We start from the raw sequence: 21,110 nt of genomic DNA, 5'->3' as shown, positions 1-21,110 counted from the left end.
GTGTGTTGCTTTCAAGAGAACATTTTAAAACTGAGCATGTTAACGTATTGATTATATATATATATGTATTAATTTTTAATGAGTTATTAGTTACATGAGAGATGCACAACATTGTAATCATAAGAAATATACAAATGTTAATAATTGTCGATACGAGTGTTAATATATGCATTAAAGTTAAGTAATGAGCGTTAATTATGCTCTTGTTCATAACTGCTGAGTATCAGTGGACGAGACGGTCCCTTTGCTGTAAAAGATTAATCTTGAGTTTCTCTCTGCAGCATTTTTATATTATACCTCTTTTCAAGAAGTTTGTTATTTTTGCCTGGTTACTTTTCTCTTAGAAAATCTTTATAAATTTTGCAATATAGAACGACGCATTTCTTTGAAGCACTCTCCTTATTTTGAGCATCTCTCAGTGAAGACAGCGCACCGCATCAAGATCGCCCGCAATTTTGTAACCGTGTTAGACGAAAATCATATTGAGATGTTATATTATACCATATACTATCCCTGGCAATAAGTTTAACACCAAAGTTTGTTTTTATATAAAACGCAATGGTACACGAACGAAGCGTAAAGTTAAATTGGTCTACTTTAAAGTAGAAACACAAATAATTACGAGTTTTGTCTAGCATATAAGGTGGAGTGGAGTATTTTCAGTCTGGTATGTAAAAACTTAACGATCTTGGTATCAAAGTCTTGCCACAGTTATAGCTGGTGAATTAGTATTATGTAGGACTCCTAATTTTGCTTGAAAATTATCATTTTGATAGGATATTGTACAAAGTGTCAACTACTACGCACTTGCCCCGAAAATGGGGCAAATAATAATTGAATAGTTCTGGGAAAATATGTGTTATTGCGGATTATCTAATACTTTAAATGCAATAAATCAATTATTGTATTATACACAATGCACTTTCTACATAAAGATATTGTTTGTCATAATATCTTATAATTATACTGGGTGCTTCTTTCTTTTGCACAGTAGTGTACATAGAGGCGGCCGTGATATTCCGCGAACAACTTCAGATCACTTCAAATCGGATTGAGACAGCGTTGCCAAATTAACCATGTTCCGGCGTGTACTAGAGGCGGTCTTGTCTTCAGTGTCGCCAGACTGAGAAAATCGAGGGGAATTAAGTACCCCCTCTCTGATGACCAGTCCAGCGTACGGCACGGGCACCGTGGTCTACGGTCTTAGTGGGGGACGTTGGAGTGTGCGCAGGTGCTGAAATGGGATAGTGGAAGGGGAAAAGGAGGAGAGGAAATGAAGTCACTTTCTACCTCGTCTGGCGACACTGCTTGTCTTAGCCCGATTCTCGTCTTGAACGTTAGTAGAGTCGTGCAAAAAATCTGTCGCGAGCTAAACAAGCGGTAAAATTATGATTTCAGTAGACGGGTGACCGGGTGACATTCTCATCGGATCTGATTACGTAGCTTGCGACTATTCTGGCATACGTTCAAGTGAAATGAACGGTGAGAGGTGAACAATGCGGTTGGTTAAGGCTTGGTTAGGGTCGATGGTACGGATACGAAATTGTAGCGCAGCCGAGAAAAATTTCATAGCTCCGGTATCTGGCGCTCGGCCCACCGAATACGAGAATACGTACACAGAAATGGAAGCAAGCTCTTCTTGCTATTTATTTTTACGAGTAAGATCACGATACGTGGATCTTGAACTCGAACCTTACCTTTTCATTGCACTGCATCAGTCTACCATGACCCGTGAATTTTCATGAAATTTCTTTTCGTCGGTATAAGTAGCGACTAAACTCTTCCGTGTGTTTACCCACTTCCAATTTGTGTTTCGAGCTTTGTTCATTATCCTGTTCACACTTTACTCACCGGAAATTCATGTATTGCATATTTAAAAAAAAAATAGTGACATTAGGATTTAACCCATATGGTGATACCACGCAGTCATTTATTTCGTTTATATCATTTATTTCAGTAGTAACAACTTCGAAATCCTTTTCGATGATACAAAATGTCAGCACAATATACTCATTTGGCGTCATGGTTAAAAATTTCAATATACACATTTGGTGTCTGTTCTTTTAGCTGCCTGATTAATATTATTGCATTTGTGAGTGCAATTTTTATTTGACACAATTAGCATTAGAGAGAAGAAAAATAAATTTTATGATCACATTATTAGTCACAATAAGAAACATAAAATTATAACGTCTCTAGTTCCTTGGCTCTGGAAATTACTCGCTGGAAAATACTCGCTAATCGTGGCGCCTAGGAGAACTAGGGCCGCCACGGGAAGCGAAACGCGCGGTCGGGTCGAGGGGGCGTAGCCTTCGAAACTCGGCCGTCGCGAGTAAGTAAATCCGAGCGCTGCCCTATGGTAACGGTGCTTACAGGAAGAGGAATGTGGGCGCTATGGTAGGGACAGTTTTGCCTTAATCGAGGCAAATGGGCCCACCCCTAATTTAAAACAAACATTACTATTCGAGGGTGGCGTTGATAAATTCAATCTTTGCAGGTTTAGTGTGCGTTATAACCACGTTTAATTGCAAGTACAATTTAAACGAGTCTTCTTTCAGACTTAAGATTTAAGAAGTCTTGAAATGGATTGGTCGTAAAAGTTTAGTTATCGAGACGAGTCTAATACATTCATATTCAAACGATACCGGTGAATTGATAGATTTCCGCAAAGCAAGTGCACCGGTTCAAAGCCGGATCGGTTAGTTTTATTTTTAATCCTCATCGATTTTCTGCCGGTGCCGCTAAGTAAACTGAAATTGGCACTCAGACAGACCGGTCCAATCAAAAACTTTCCCGCTTGATCCGGACACTTAACGTTATCCGCTGATGAAACGATCCAGAGAGTTTTACAGCCGAAACATTTCGCCGGCGTTTTCCTTCGCCGGAGATGATCAAGTACGATCAGATTGGATGATCTCACACTTCCGTTGGCAGATTCTGCGCGGATGCGAGGGAATCCATTCGCTTAATACTCTTCCGTCCTCGCCGTTTCGCTGACGGGTGTTCCTTCTTCTTCGGCGGCCGGGCTCCGCGAGTTGTACGCGTTACTCTCGCTTGTTCGTTTTCCCTTTCGCGAGTTATCAGGAACTTTGCACTTTAACTAACAACAATCCGGTAAGCAAACAATTGAACCCGTTTCCGACGGTGGCGGCAAGCGGAAAGTTCGCGTGCCGGCGGAGCTCCATTTGTTAGCCAGTGGCTCTGTCAGTGTGGACTGTACCGTACCGTGCACGAAATTAAAGTATTAACAAGACACGACGCCATTCCCCATGGGTCTTCTTCTTAGATAACACATCAAACAACGGGTAACTAGTTTCATAGCTTGCAACCTTGCCCGGAAACTACCCTCCGGCAGGATTTGAATTCTTCATGAGTGTCGATGGTGTCTCAAGTTCCTTGAGGTCTTAGGCAAAGCTGTTTAGACGGTAGTTAGGCGTATCTGCATCTAAAATTACTAATAGGGAATCAGAGTCACGGTGCACGTTAAAGAGAATATGCGTTCTGGGAGAATCTAGGTTATGATAGATTTTACGAGCACCCGTCGAATCCGGCCGGATCGATTAACATTAATGGCGAAGGAGGAGAGACTTTCACACTGGTGGACTCAAGTGTACCAGTTGTAATACATTAACCCTTAAGTGAACACCGAAAATGTGCGTTGAAATGATTAATTGAAACGTGACGAGATAGCAAATTTTTATGTTAATCCACAAACAGTTATATTATTAATACTTACACATTAAAGAATTATATTAGCATATATTTTAGTGCGACCGCAGTGGCCCAAACAGTAAACTTAAGCCATCCTTTTACATACCATGCGTCAATTTTGTTCGCATACGAGTTCAGATGCTCCATACAACTCTAGCACCTTTTGTACCTTCTTGCGTTCATTATTGGGGTTGGAAAATAGAAATAGGGGTAGGATCTGCTTTGCTTAAGGGAAGAAAAGGGAGAACTCAATCACGCAACTAAATTGATTAATTTACGCCAGTTCGAAAGACACACGTTTATTGGAGCACCGATCTACAATAGTGATACACGATCTCTTGAACGACTGGGCGATCGCTGTCGTGAACCCTGCAATTCACATCCTGCAATTGTAAACTACACTCACCGAAATTTTTATAAAGTCACTGTGTTTTGTGCCCGTGCGAAATCAAGACAGACCTGTTTACAGTGTATGTACTTCTTTAAGGCATCGTTTACGTTGCGTTTTTGTTCAGAAGAGTTTAAAAGTTGTTGCACACGTCTTATTGTTACTGGGAGCTCCAATTCAGCTCGAAATTGTGCTGCAGTTTTCCTTTCCGTAGCCGCAGATCTCATTAATAATGAATGTCTCGTCTCTTTGACAATATTTTATTACCACCTTTAAAATGATTTTTTCCGTAATTTTCACGTACATTGATATAATTATTAATCACGGTATATGACCGATTAATTTTCTTAGCAATTGTGCGATTAGAGCAGCTCATATCTTTATAAGCATCGATTGAAGCTTTTTCTTCACTTGTTAGTATTTTTCCTCTCGGCATTCTCATACACGTGAATCAAATTATAACAAACGGGATTTCTGTGAGTTCTAAAACTAATACTTTTAGAATATTCGCAGTTTACCGTAGTTCTATGCTCAGAATACAGAGAAACACTAAGTGACTTTATAGAAACTTCGCACTTGTGTTCTGCACCACACAGAAAAAAATCAAAACAAACGTAAATAGTAAACATAACGGTCTAGAGTACGCAGTCCCTCTATCCGAGTGTCTGCAAGGCACAAGACCAGATACGATAAATCAACAAAAATGCTGATATTTTCAAAATATCTATTAAAAAGAAGATGACTTTATAGAAATTTCGGCCACTGTAGTAGGCTCTATGAATACATCTGAGAGCACTCAGGTGTTGAAAATATGAAGATGTAATCATTCATTGTAATCATCCAATGCGCCACGTTTGACCACCCCTAACTTTAAGGGTTAACGATGTATGTAGTGGGCTCAGTGCTGTGTAAATTACTTCACATATTGAATAATATGAAATATAGGAGAGGTAACAATTATTTTATTTTATTCCGTGGCGTTGAGCATCCCCATGCTTCGCATCCCCACGAACCGATCACGTGACGTGACTAGCCCAGTGATGGCAAAGAGAGGGTATTCCCCTCAATTCCCTCTGTCTAGCGACAGTGTGCATACAACCTATTCTGATCAGAATTTGTTTGGTTGTACCATCTGCAGCTTGGAGACCTAGACAAGAGAACTATTCCGTAAAACTGGTTACCGTGGAGCTATGAGGAAAAAACTTGTACCGAGTAAATGGTAGAACGCCCGGCGACAACGGAAACAAAAACAGGAAGATATATATCCGGGGAGCCAGAAGTTGAATTCCGGGTGTTCCGATGGAGCCGGAATTATTGTATTCAATAATTCATGCTCGTCCGGTCCGAAAAGAGCGTTCACTCTGGCCCGGAATGTCCGTGTACCAATACACCGCGGGCACGGATCTCGGTAAATACGAACAGTTCGAACTTTCCGCTATCTAATATCGACGCCGAATGACACCGCCACGATCCTGCATCGACTGCGCATTAAAACGGCACCATTACGTGCTAGCCAGGCTAGGTATACGCGCGCGGCCCGGGTAGGTATATCTCCGACGCAATTCTATGCCGGTCGATCTTTAATAGCACAGTATCCATACGTGACTATCGGTCGTGAGCGTACTCGACTGCACGGACTTGAAAGTGATCGATCCAGAAACAGAAACGAACCAGAAAGCAGCCAGACTTGCGAAACCGAGGCAGCAGCAGTACCAGCAGGCACCAATATACATGCGGCCTGGAACGGCGAAAGGAAGCGCATCCTGGGAATTACCGACATTCCGCGGATTGTACCAGGATTGCGCAGTTTCCATGCGGAGTCGCAATCACCGATTGGACTTACGCGAATGCAATTGATCCGCGGGTAATGGTTGTACTCACGATAATACCATAACAATCGTATATCACTAACGTCTCTGATTCGGGTATAGATTACGCTGACTGCCGCGCGTCCCGCCTGTTATGGCCGAACCAGCTGTATTTGAGTCGATTTAACCCCCGGACTGCAGATCATTCTCATAATAAAAAATTTTATAATTTTTGTAATTATAATTATAAAGGACTGCCGTAAAGTTGGGACAGCGCTTTTTTCACGTTAACGCACTGGAAACTTTATTTCTGTTTATAAACAAACTTTTCATGAACATCAGGAGCCACAAGTCCTGTTCAGTGTAGCTGTGCCAAGCAAAGGCTAAAAAGTTTTATTGTGTTTCTTATTGATTCGTCTTCAACTGAATTTTTTCAACCCTGATTGCTTAAATATATCTAATTTTCTTCTTCTTCTTATTGCTGAATTGATTCCATAAGTGTAGCTGAGTGTATTTTTTCGATTTTTTCCATGGTTTTCATTTTTTGCATTCAGAGTTTGCAACGGAAAAATTGGAAAGCGTTTCCTGATATGTGGCTCGGTGCCCGAAGTGTGTCAGATTTTTTTCAGAATTTTTAATTGTGATTTAATGGGACGGAAAATGATGTTTCGATTTTTCCCTGCAAACTTGGCTGAAAGGTTTCTTTCTTGATAGGCTATCGAATGGTTTAGGTATGATTAATATCGGCCCGGGTGCGATTTTGGTCTCAGAACTAGCTATAGCCTTTCCAAGGTCACTGTAGTCTGATTTGATACTGTGTTGAGAAATATTTACTATAATTTAATTATAGAAAATGATTCCCTCTATCAAAATGTAGCTATGAATTTTTGAAGGGGTTTTAAAAATGGGAGTATCATTAATGTTAAATTATAAATATTTCTTGAACATTAGGGAGAAAATATTCTGTTACTAATTTTAAATAAAGATTAATTTTATATTTACAAAAAGCATTTTTCTCATAATATGAAATAGATATTTCCTGTATGTTTGAAAAAAATATTTGTTTCTTAATGTAGGAGAAATATATATATTGCATGTATGTATATTTCAATATTAAAAACAGATTGTGAATATTTTGCGCTACTAGGAATTCCTTTAAGAATTGGTAAATTTGATCAAATGAAAACATTTCAGAAGATTCTTCTGCTTACACTGCTAAAAAAGAATACTTAAATTATTTGTTAGTCGACACAGCCCCGCGGAAAAATGCTTTTAGGGTAAAGGCTGCGGTGCATTTTGGCGAAGTGCGACGAGTTGAAGCGTTAATGAGAAAATAAAAATAGGAATGAAATTCACTTTGTACGTCAGCCTAATGCACGTGGCCTCGTAAGATTCAATTGTTTTTAAAATTTTCTCATCGTTCTTTCGCGCTTCGCTTGAACTAATTTTATAAACAATCTTCCCGCGTCGCGCGTAAATGGAAATCGTTTAAATGCTGTTACTTACAAAATCGCGGCGAAAATCGATTTATCTAACAACTGTACGAGTTCCCTTAAAAATTAGTTGTAATTGTACTTTTGCAATGTCATTTTACTCGCATGCTATGAATATTAAAACTGGAATTGTATTGTCACAGATAGATTTTTGTATGCTCTCTTATTATCTAACAATATTAATTCAACACATTACGAAAACAATATTTAGGACAGCTTAATACATTTAGCAATACTGTCAGCCCCACTATCCGTCACATGAACAATAAATATTTTCATACTGTGGTTATATTATAATAATTCGATCCATAAAATTTAATTCCATAAACGCAAAAACAGCTGTGAAAGAACTAAGGGTACAATTTACTGAAGGTAGGAAGTAGGGGAAAAAGTTACTCTCCCTCTCTACCAGTTTCGGATTAGTCACGTGACGGCGGAAGCGTGGGGGAATAGCGTCATAGAAGAGGAAGGTATAGTGGGGAGACAAGTTCAGCAAGTAGCTCTTCTTAAACATAAAAAAATATGGAAAAATTATCGATGCATTTGGATTTAACTAAAGGGGCCTATTCACGATCAAGAATTTTGCGCAACAATGCCTATTGCGCAACATGATTGATTGTGAATGATAGTGATTGACTAATTAACACAATGTGGATTTGCGTAAACATCATGCTTCACAATAATTGTTGCGCAATATGCTTGATCGTGAATAGGCCCCTTAAATGTACCCATAGGTGCCACGTCAAAAACATCCACACAAGTAACACTAACAGTTTGATCACTGCATAAATTGTGGTTTCAGCTGCTAGGCATTTCAGGTTAGTTCTTCAACTAGACGGGTTAGAAAGGTGGAGTAGAAATACTGCAGAAGACCCAATTTCTGATCTAACAAATGATCAAAATTTTTCGAGCACTACTGTACTCGTTTGGCTAATAAAAGTTCCATTATGCTGGAGGCGGGGGGCATACAGTAGGCCGAATAGTTCTGGTCGATTGCGGCTGGCCCTCGTACGACCTGTGCAACAGAAATCATTGAAGCACTTGTATACCTCGGTCTCTCCAATCTTTCCTCATGCAGAATTCATGTACTCTGTTAGGCAGGTCGGGCCGGGGGCTGGCCTTGGGAAAAATAAAGGAGCCCTCAGGCGCCGGTGCGCAATAATTGAATCTCCCGGTATAAAGTTGTACGACTGGCCCCGACGCGACGTTCCCGAAGTGGAGTATAGAATCGTAGTGTTGACCCACAGAAACTTTCGTTAGGTTCAGCCTTATTTACCCGGCGCACACAATGGGGTTTGCGTCTACCGTAAGTGGCTTTGCAACGGACACGTTCGTGGCGAGGGGGGCACAGGGACACGGGTGTAATTGGATACGAATATAATTGAAAGTCCCTTTCGCGGTGTCTGTTATTTCTCAGAGTGCCGCGATCACGGCTCGGATAAGGTCGTAGCGAGGTACTCACGGACACTGCGCTTTGGCAAACGGCGAAGATCACGAGATCGCTTCTTTTTCTACCCTGTTTTTTTCCTCTCCTCTCGTCTTCTCGTCCTGGTCCTGTTCCTGTTCCGTTTCCGCACCAACCCGCCGACACCCCCTCTCTCGAACCAGCTGATTCTTTCACGATGTGGGATTCGCCGAGCCAAACCTTCGATCTTCATTCTCTTGCCAAGCATACCAGGAACGAATCGTCCATAGGAACGAAAGATTAATTGACCTTTCCCTATCTTGGCTGCTCTCTCGCCGACCGTGGCCGCATCCTAGCACTATACTGATCGGGAAAGACAATGTGAAATAGATGTTTCGTATCTCTGGTTCGACGTGCCGGTTGATTTATAGGGCTCGGCGTTCTGGATGTTAGCGTTTTCACGTGATGCCTGTTAAGAGTGATACTGGCTCCAACCAGACAATTGGCCAGATGAAATGAATGATAGGGTTAGGGTCAGAGACAATGTAGTAGCTCTGCAGTAGAAATGCAATCTGCATTCAAGTGTCTTCGTTTTTAAACTATTTAACGATCAGAGGAAAAAGTACAGTGAATTGATGCTTGCTAACTCTTTGCACTCCGAATTATTTTTCTATTCTGTTGCCAACAACTTGAGCAATTTTGTTTACTAATTATATTAAATATAGCTCTCAAACTATGTTGTAATTTATATTTGTGGAACTTATATTTGTTTTTAACTTACTTAACGACTTAAATAAATAAAGGAAGAACCAAATATGTATATATGAAAACATGTTTCATTTAGATATTCCTTTCTCCGATGTCGAGTCACACTCGGCAAAGGTGTGCAAAGGGTTAAAAGTGATACTGGTTCGTACTGATAATTGGCCACATGAAATAAACGATAGAGAAAAATATAGCAGTAGAAAAATAATATTGGTAAAGATATTGATTTCTCGAAAGAAATATCAACAACTCGAGCTTGCCTTACTGTTAAGGTCGTTTTGTTCCAAACATTTTTTATCTGGCTACTATATGATGTGATTTAATATGTCCATGTAGTAAGAACATACTAAAAAATTAACATATACCTTCTAAAGATGTATTACAAGTAATCAGCACAATGAGTAACAATATACTAATCAATAAACTAGGTCACATCTCGTTTGGGAGAAAGTTATGACACAATTGACTCTTCTGTAAAACGTACAAATTTTAACAGGTGCGTGGTTGTGAAACAAATTCGGCTGAAACAACCTGTCAAAACTTTCTAATCCTACAATATTTCCGAAATGTTTTTATCAAAACGTGTTAGTTCAGCTTATCTGTGTGAAACTACTTATACAATTTTAAAAGATAATTATAAAATGAAAATTTTATGCACGTATTTTCTTTGTGAAAAACAACTGACTGAAAAGTGAAACAAGATTTACTGAATATAGTTTAAATAAATTCCAAAGAAGGTTTTGATAAGTTTTTGATTGCTCATACATATACATTGCAAATTACCCTACATTTCATTTTCATATGCGTGCTGTTTCGATTACACAGGATCATTGTTGGCGCGCAGTGGCTAATAAAGCGATAACGTTGAGCCATGTAATTTCCTTATTATTTATAATATAACTGTTAAAGCACCGTGCGTGGTCTTATTCGTGGAAACTGACGTAGCGTTAAGGGTAACACTTCTCTTTCATCAATCATGTAATATCATGCCCTTTAAAATACCATGCAATGCTTTTTATCGGTGCATTTACTTGGCTACATTTTAATAGTCCCTTATCATTTCTTTTCACGCCACAAGTACCGCAATTTAATGCCTTATGCCATTTACATGTTACTATTCCGGGCGGTGCATAGTGTTTTCAAGAATTTCTAAAAGTCCAACGACACTGCGTGCCTTATCGTGGGCCTCGCTCTCGTTCCTTACGTTTGCTCTTGATCTGTTAACCTTATCCACCAATCTATTCAAATAAACGGAATGAAATATGCTGCGAAGAGAGTGTCCACTAGACCAACAGAGTATTTTCAACATATTCAGATTCATAAAGGATGGAATAAATTTTTATTTGACCCCTGCTTTTTTTGAGTTTCATTTGCAAAATTTCTGTATTGCATAAAGATCCACAATGCAATCATTACTAAATTAAGTATTGGATAATTCCAACAGTTCGTACCCGTTGTTGCATATGAAATGTTCGATTTTAGAATGAAATTCTTATAAAACGTTTCAATCAAGAAATGCTGTTACAGTCTAAAGGTTTATTATATAAAACTTCGAGGTACAAAGACGTACCACGACCGGCTAAATGACCGGTTCTATCTTTTTTTAGTGTTGGGCAAATTCTATTTTAAATAATAAATAATTAAATAATAATTGCAAAAAATAACTAAACTTTTTATTTAAATATAAGTAATTTGAATAATTCCGAAAGTGTATTTATTAATTCTTATTTGCAAATAAAAGATTATTTATTATTTGGAATGAGGTGGAAATCAAATACATAAATAGTTTTTGGTCTTCTCTTATTTCTTGTATTTTGTATATACAATGAACACGTGCGCGTTGTTTGTCAGCTATAGCAACCTTCTCTAGCTGCCTATAAAAAATACAATTTAATTTATTATTTGTCAATACAAATAATAATTGAAATTGTATTTGTAAATAACAATTAACTTTATTATTTTAGATAATTCTATTTAGACTTGCTCAAATGATAAATAATTATTTTTGCTTTTTATTTGAATATCCAAATAACAAATAACTTGTTATTTAAATTTTTTAATAATTATTTATTTAAATAAATTTATTTATTGCCCAACACTGTGGTCCTAACCCCTTAATAGTTTATAAAACTATACAGGACACTTCTGTTTGCGTAACATTTCTCTATTTCCGAGGGTGAATTTCGCTCGACACTGCTTATGCGTTGTTCGATGCAATAAACGGTGCATAAATACATCTCTCTGTTTCTCGGTTCGTGTATCCCCTCTTTATTAACTTGTATCCCCATTACGTTTGTTCGGGACTCGCACGGCCCGGTATGGTATCGCGTAACTGAGATTTCCAGCGACAGTTTGCATTTCTAACTGCGTTCTATGCAAATTGTGGCTACTCGCGTGTCGTTTCAGATATCAGGCTTAAACTGTACCGTGTTAATTCCTCGGTGAACTGCACGATGTCTGCGCTTATTAGCCGCGGAACTTATCAGGCTTGTCGCGAACGGATTGCGACCGCCCGCAAGTCCGTTTTATAACCTCTACGCGTTCGCGTTTTTCTCTTTCGTTCGGCCGGCTTCGATAAGAGCCTAACGCTCCATCACCGTAATAATGCTCGGATATCGCGCCGGTTCTCTAGCATCGCATCAATTTGCAACCCCTCTTCGCGTTCCTACGATTCGGCCGAAGGAGAAAACTACACCGGAAAAGTCGGTTACAATCGTTCTCGATCGATATACCTCGCGACTACGACGTCTAACCACGCGTGATTCTAAATCCTCTCGGTTCCAGCGCGGAGTCATCATTTTTTAAGTTATTCGAATAAGATTCCCTTGTGGAGGAAGTAAGTTCGCCGATTGATTATCCTAAATCAGCAGTTTCGAAATTGGAGAACGATAACAGTAAAGTGGAACTGTCGAACTCCGGCTCGAGAACCAGGGGGGTTTATATATTTGTTTCCAGTCGGAACTCGGTGGACATTTTACTTTTTTTCTAGCCTGTGTTAGGGGAGAGTCATGTACCAGAGCACAAAGGGGTGAAACGACTTGATAACTAGACTGCAGAGTAGGGTGGAGTGAATTAATTTTTTTTTCAGGACACCCCTTAAGATTGTGATTAAAAAAATAATCAAATGTGTCGCATCGAGCTTGGAAATTTTTTATTTTTGAAACTTGGTTTTGTCCATTACAGTGCGTCGTAAATATATTGCACATTTTTATATATTATTGAATTTGTCTTTCCGTGCTCTATAAATACAAGGTCATTGTCAACAAAAATTCGCAGGTTTGAAATTTCGAAAATTGGATTTAAAAAATTTTTTTTTAGCATTATATTATATTAGATGATTGCATAAGTTCGTGCCCGATTTGAATATAAAATTCAATGGTTAAATTTTAAAGAATACAACTTTTCTAATTGTAGAAAATGTAACCATTTTTTAATTTTAATTTAACCAATTTTTAACCAAATCTTTTAACCAATCTTTAAAATTTAACCATTGAATTTTATTTTCAAATCGCGCACGAAATTATGCAATCATCTGATATTAACTTTGTCGAATAATACAACTTTTGTTTGATAGATTCTTAAAATAAGGTCCACCCTATTGCAGAGTTTCTGTGTTTATGACAGAAAGAGAGTAAACTACAAAACAGTGAGAACATTAGGAGAATTAACGAACACGGTCACATTGTTCGTAAACGTATTAAAATTATTACAGAAACAAAAAGATTTTTATGGAATAAAAAAGTTACTTTAAATATAGCTTCAGGAACTCTGAAACTTTTGACATACCCTGTGTAACATTAAAAACATTTTACACTTACCAAATAGATTTTATGAAATATTTTAAAGAACGACGAAAATCACGTTTACTTGTTTACTTGATGTTTACTTGATCTTGTCCACTTTCATAAAATTAATCTGAATCCATAATTACTTAATGTACCAGGAAAGAACATTATATGTAGACACGCAACCGAACAGCAGAAACTTTTCTGCTTACTGCGGGTGTTAACATAACAGAACTTGCTTAACACCATTATAAAAATCAAGGTTTGCGAAATTGAAACGAATCATGATTCATATGATTTTTACTGAAATTTGTGAAATACGCGCGTGTAAGTTTAACATTTCACATCGGTCATTTACTTTTTACTATGAAAATTACAAGAATTACTCTAACGGAATAACAATATTATAATACTTCTGTTTTAAATTTGGCATATTATTTTATGACATATTATGTTATACACAGCTATTTCACAGTATCTTTTCTTTGTGCAAATTGCGAAATCACTAGTTTACGAATTTTTATGCAAAATAAAAATTGTCCATATGGACTGCTAAAGAAGATATTTAAATGGAAAGTTGCTTCTTGTGTAACCCTTTGCATTCGGAGCTATTTTAACTCGAAAATCAAACATTTCTTCCGACCTAGAATATTTCCATTCCCTATGATTTTTTTCAAATTTTATGGACACGAAATTGGTATTAACACCTCATACAATACCTAAATGTTTAGTAATTGATTGGGTACCGACACGATGACTTTCATAGTCACCACTCGAGTGCACAATCGAGTACTAACACTACTAACTCAGTGTTGCCAGATTAAAATTTGTCTCCTACTATACCCTTCCCCTTCTACGATGTCATTCTCCCATTTACTGGCGGCGAGAATCCCCACGAACCGGTCACGTGACGTGATGCGCGCACCGAATTCGCGGTGCGTCTGCGTCTGCGCTGTGACTTTCCCGATAATGGCAGAGAAAGGGTAACTGTAACTGTATGTATACTCCTCAATTCTAGTTCCCTCCTTTGATCTGGCGACTCTGACTAAGAGTATGATGAACGACATTGAATAGTCAATATTGACCATAGACATATAGAGATAGACTGCGCGGCCTGTACGAAGCGCTGAAGCCCACAATGGCGGGAAAAAACAAAAATAAAACATCAATAAATACATCAATTGGAAAGAGAGCGCTATGGACCCCGGCTAATGCTCTCTCTCTCACTCTTTGTACCGCGCGCCGCCATTGTGGGCTTCAACTCGCCCATAAGACGGCGCAGTCTATCTCTATATGTCTATGATATTGACAAACGCATACATGTCGCATAACATCCTAAACGTCAAATAGACAACTTCAAGTCGTGTAGTATTATGTATTTCATCCATAAGCACGGATAGGTAAAAATCATATGGCGAGATATCTCGGTGGTGGACTCGAAGGGATTAAGACACATGGGAATTACCATAAATTTATAGAATACGATTAATTATACGTAACATGTGTGTAGTATACCTCATGGGAGTTACAGTTGCAATGGACACGGAACACAAGGCCAATGAGAAAAGTTTATATAAATTCCATTTGGCCTTGTTTCCGAGTTATAGTTGGCCATGTATCTAGATTGGACACTTTTCATTTTAAATATGAATGATAAATAAAGAAGAGAGAGAAATGTTTGAATGAAACCAAAAAGTCAGTTTCCTCGTTTTATTGAGAAATAATTGATTTTTGAATGCCTTATTTACTAAATACTTGACTATTTTAAATGGTAATATAAAATTAGAAGTAGGAGCTTCATATTTACTTAGACCGAGGAGTAAAAATATAAATATTTTTGGTAGAAATAAATCGAAGATAAACATTATTGGAAATTTGTGGCTTCAAAATAAAAGCTCCCGCGCGCCGAATAAAATACGTTTATGCTTTTGGCGAATTCGGAATGAAAAATATCTACACTCCATTGTACAGATTAATTTATTCCTGAAATAAAATAAAATCTACTAAATGGTTGTAAGATAAATTAACTGATAGGCAATGGGTAAATAGTGAATAATATGGATATTTTGTTTGAATAAATGTTTGGTAAAATTTGACATCAATAACATCGTATTTCATTTCGTATGTAAATATTAATAGTAAATATTATGTAATTTTTATACAATATGAAAGATAAATAAGAACGGCTTTATCCCACATTTTATTGCATTTCATACGATTCATTCGACCATGTTTCGTAATTTCTGTGATTTTTTGTTGTTCAGTATTCATACAGTATATTCATTTTCAGAAATGTATTTTTTATAACATCTTTTATCAATTATTTATTAACAGGTCTTATGTCACATAGGTTATGTCAATGCACAAATCAACTAATAATTAAAAATTACTAATGGTCTGATTGATTGTTGGTCATAGCAAAATAGTCATTGGTTAAAACATTTTGATTAGTTAGTCATAACTACATGGCACTAGTTAGTCACAGCTCTGAGTGATCGTTAGTTATTGCTTATTACTTATGATTAATCATTCGTTAATTTAAATGATCAGTCATCAATCTTTAGTTATCAGTCATGATTGTGCGATTAACATACATTAATATGTATACATAAACTATATTGGAATTTGCAGTGACCAAACGTGTCATAATCTGTATTTCATATGTTTATAAACTAGTAGGATATTTTTTGTTATTATTATGTTTTATTTTTTAATTTATAACCATTTGTAGTCATTAGTCATAGTGAAATTCTGATTGCGTATTTAGTCATTAGTTATGCCATTATAGTCAGTACTCAATATTCATCCTTAATAAAAATTTAGTCATTATTCATAAGTCATTACTCAATTTTTATTCATTAGTCACGCTCAAGTATTTACTTAGTCATTAATTATTAGTCACTTTTGTAGAGCTTATGAAGTTATTAGTCAATAATCATAATTGTGACCTAGCGTTTGCCCAAATCAGGTGCATATGTACGTATAGGAGACCATATCCTCACAGTCATATGAAGCAAAGACCTGTAGGGGCAATATGAAATAGTTGATAGTGGGGCGGGGGAACCGGTGCACTGGTGGTGGGAGTCGTGAAGCAGCAGTGGGGAAGAAGTTTCCCTGACTTAAATGATTTCTCAAGGCTGTCCAGGTAACTTGACGCAAACTTAGATATCAATTTCAGTGACGACAAATTAAAATGACACACGCAAGAGTTGAATAAACCTGCTGCATTTCTTATTCACGTGATAGCAGCTTTGCGCTCGATCATCGTAACGACGTTCTCTCGTATCAACGGTAGACCACCTATCTCTGACGGGAACTAATTTGCACATAACTGCGTGCCACTCTTATCGAAGCACGGGGGAGCAGTAAAAGGGCAATTACGCTTCCTTGAAACTGATACCGATGCAGAATGCATCTGCGTGACGCGATGTATTATTCAGGACTTCACCTTTCGTTGCCGCAAAGAAAATAGTAATATCTATCAATAAAACTGATGGATGGAGTTGCGACGAGAGGGGGATTTCACAATCTTTCAGAGAAAGTGCCGCCATTTTTTAAATACAGTATGTTCCAGCAATAGAGATAGAGTCGGGTAAAAATTTTATTTGAATAAAAATTTTTACCCAACTCTGAATACAGGACTACTACTCCTGGCAGAATATACATATATTTGATCGCAATTGTGAATGTAATAATAATTGCTGAATGAATTATTATATATTAAAAATGAATTATTATATATTAAAAATGAATTATTATATATTAAAAATTAATTATTATATATTAAAAATGAATTATTATATATTAATAATTCATTCTCTCTTAAGTATAAATAATAGTACAGTGTATAAATTAGACAAATGTGGTATAAGACGTAATAATAATTTAGAAAAATTTCAGTAAAATATGTTTTAATTTAAAATATATTTTTTAGCAACTATTAAACAATAAGGAAATTTCAAAAGTAAATAAAAGTAATAGAACGATTTTTAATATTTTTAACTGTGAAAATGACAATAAGCATCGCCATAAAAATGTTCTGAATGCTTAAAAATATTAATTGACTGCTGAGTTACATAGACATTTATTTCTTTCACTAATGATTGTAATAAGCTGGAAATAATGCAACGGTAATGCAAAAATAAATCCGCTCCAATAAATAATCTGACATATATCGGTTTAGTTAATTTCATGAATATTTCATAGCTTCGCGACATGAATTATAGAACATATTGAATGAAACTCAAAAGCGTTAATAACTTCAAATATGTGATATTTATGGAACGTAAATTATAATTTCAAAACGTAAATATTATTAATTAATGAAGATCATAAATATTAATGCAGCCACAGTATATGTGTAAGTACATAGATCGTTATGAAAATCAAAATACACGTGGCGCAAACTGTTTTCAATTTACTTAATTATTAGTATAATTATATCATTTGTTTCGAAACAGATTGCAAGTAAGCAATGCAGAAAAAAAACATTTGTTCCATAATATTTAGAAAATTTCTGTTTCCTGGGCGATGTGCAGACATCATTATTAAATATTGTGCATTAGAAAGGTCAATGAACTCATTAAACAACGAGGTTAATTCCTCTTTCTTTTCTATGTATAACTGGAGTATACGTAAAATGTAAATGAATTATAAAATTTTAATTTATCATCATTATGGATACATTAAAATTTATTAAGTTCTAGAATAACGGTTGTGGATACTCCAATATGCGAGTGTGGTAGTTAGAATGACCGTTTCGAATTTCGATTAATTGTCGAAATCCACGTTCTACGTATTGGCTGCAAGTGATTCATTGGTGGTCACGTATCTACAACTTTTGTTAGCATCACTAATTGCCGCTGATGGTCGGTTGCTGTTAATTACGATTAAATCTAACCCCCCATTACCGCTAGAATGTTTGTTTAATTGAGTTAATAAATATGGTACTGAAGTCGCCCTAAATTGCGTTTAATTGCACAAGCTTTCCTTAAAACTGAAGATAAATATTATTCGAAGATGCCGAGTTTTCCTATACATTTACTAGTCCATATGGTCTTCATATAGTATTCATATATGCAATACATATTTTTACTCTGATAGCACTATAATAAAAGAACTCCTTTTTAAAGGATCTATTTATGACAAAACAAATCCCCAGAAACTTATGCACAATCTAAATAACTTATATCACTGTATATTTAATTTTTAATTCACTGTTACATGCAGAGAAGCACAAAACAGAGAATTTATTAATACCCAGTCAGCCATTTTCGACAGCAGCTGTGTCCGCTGATGCCTGCTTTATGCTGGCAGAAAGAGCGGGCATTCTGCCCTCGTTTAAGAGGGCAGCACGGTCGCACTAATGTGGCAGATGTCGGAAAAGTAAATTTTTATTGTACAAACGTGTAGCAGTCTTCCTTTTTACCGACAAAATCAATATTGATTTAAATTTGTATTTAGTGCAATGCAAGGAGGGGAAACGAAATAATGAACTCCATATAATGTTAAATTTTATTTGTTCCAGTATTTGTTCCCACATTAGTGCGACCTGCCCTGTATATCGGCATTCGCCACATTAGTGTGATCGTGCTGCCCTCTTAAACGAGGGCAGAGAATGCCCGCTCTCTTTCTGCCAGCGTAACGCTGACATCTGTGGACGCAGCTGCTGTCCAAAATCGAGCATTTTGCTTATTGGGTAACTACAAACGCATAAATCAACAACCCCGTGCGATGTAAACGAACCTTAAACAGAGACAAGCTATACAGGTAGTCCTAAAAATAATGTACTTGAAAAAAGGGGTGATTCCTGAGGTCATTTGAAGAATCTTTTCCCTTTGCAAAAATCTCCTCCGCGGCTTCGTGAAGGAGTTATTAACAAAAAACACGGACCAATCAGAAGAGCCGGAATCCGTTAGTAGCCAATCCCCGATTGGTTCGTGTTTTTCGTCAATAACTCCTTAACGAAGCCTCGGAGAACATTTTCGCAAAGGAAAACGTTTCTTCAAAACAGCAAATCATCTAAGGAATTACCCCTTCCAGGGAAATACATTTTTGGGACACCCTGTATATTTCCATTTTCATGACAGTTTCTGTTTCTCTTCGAGACTCGTAGCTCGAGACAACTTCAATTGATTGGTGGGAAACACACGAACGCTCAAACAATTTTTCCGACCAACTGTTAAATTTCCCGAGCTTTTTTTGGTATTCGCTGGCAACGGTGCCATAAAATTTCCAAGTTCGGGTTCCACTTACCAGGCGAGCGATTTCTTGCGAAAAATTTGATCGGTGCACGATGGTTCGGAAAAGGCCGGTGGTTCCGAAGAAAATATCAAGGAGAAAGGCTCGGATCGTAAAGCCGATGAAAATTGCTGCGCTGATCGTATCCGCTATACAGGATCTCCGCGAAACCAAAGGATCAACGCCGAAGAAGATCGTAGGTTACATAAGTTATGCATCCGATGTTGGCGAGGGTCGCGTTAAACGACAAGTAAGTGTCTAAAACATAATTATGACGGCATTGGGCAATTTTTAGACGCTATCTAGACGCGCGCCTCCGGTTGTATTTAAGAGCCAAACCTCATTTCTTTCCTTCGAACAGGGATTATTTGGAAAATATGTTAAGAGCTTGATAAACGTTACGACGAAAAGAATTATGATTCTACATCTACGATTAAAATTCTTCCTACGCTTATATTTAATGTATACGATGTTGCGCGTATAATGTTTCCGGAAGAGCACGCTTTTAAATATTTCATGTATTTTTGTGTCCTTATCTAAAAATACAAAAATTAATTGTAGTGGGGAAAATTATATATTTTCAACTTGATAACCGATTACTGACACAAAATTTCAATTTAAGAAGCTGGTTCAATGTTAATATGTTTATTTTGGTATGCAATTTATTGGTATTCAATTAATGTTAAATACATAAAATGATGAATCATTTAACGTTTTAGTAACATGTACTTCATCTGTAATAATATTTTTAGGAGTCGTGTTGTGAATAAAAAAATGCACTAAAACTGATTACGGTAGAGCCTTGATCTAAGAAAACGGAAATCGTAGGATCTGCGCAAAACGAATATCCCCTCCACTGCAGAGCTAAGAACACAAGTCACAAAGAAATAGTAAAACCACAGGATCTAGGAAACAGCATGGACCCCTGGAGTTTTCTTAGATCAAGGCTCTACTGTATCCATATCATATTAGCTTCTTTGTTTAACATCAGTGTGAACTAGTAGCTATAATAACCTACTATAGGCTGAAATAATACCAAAATTAACCTAATATTTACGGACTCGTACACTATTGAGATGCATAAATTTATAGAATGTATTTCTGAAAATACTTTTCTACTACTTTTTTGCATAAAAAGAATGGCGATTCTATGAAAAAATCAATTGAAAATGGAGAATAAAATGTTTCGGTAGCTTGCCTCCTTCTCGAAAAAATGAAGCTTTTCAATTTCGACTGAGTTCGGAACCTATTGAACGGAACTTGTATAGCTTGCCTGTTCATCACTTTTTGTTTCTACTTCTTCGCGAGGTTGAATACACGAATTTCTGATAAATGTTCAACGTGGATATTTCCAAAAATGACAAAAAAGTCTTGCTCTACATTTTTAAGTTATTATTTTGCAAGCTATTCGTACAGTGAAACAATGACAAAACTTTAACTGGTAAATAAATAACCCTATTTAAAATATATTATACAAATAAAATAAATATTTATGACATTTACATTGATACAGTT

General features: G+C 36.8%; 2 protein-coding genes across 9 annotated transcripts in view; both read left to right on the top strand.

The window, feature by feature from the left end:
- Positions 1-21,110, top strand: part of LOC143208911 (potassium channel subfamily K member 6) — a 482,405-nt gene that overhangs the window by 105,981 nt on the left and 355,314 nt on the right. The window lies entirely within an intron of this gene.
- Positions 2-21,110, top strand: part of LOC143208943 (uncharacterized) — a 31,225-nt gene continuing 10,116 nt past the window's right edge. Inside the window, exon 1 of the mRNA XM_076423959.1 lies at positions 2-19,845. Within this exon, the coding sequence (XP_076280074.1) occupies positions 19,651-19,845 (195 nt within the window). The 5' untranslated portion in view covers positions 2-19,650. The remainder of the gene's footprint in view (positions 19,846-21,110) is intronic.

Source organism: Lasioglossum baleicum, chromosome 1 (genome assembly GCF_051020765.1).
Source record: "Lasioglossum baleicum chromosome 1, iyLasBale1, whole genome shotgun sequence".
NCBI classification, from domain to species: Eukaryota; Metazoa; Arthropoda; class Insecta; order Hymenoptera; family Halictidae; genus Lasioglossum; species Lasioglossum baleicum.
Note: the sequence above shows the minus strand (reverse complement) of the source record. Positions and strands in the feature narration are given on the sequence as shown.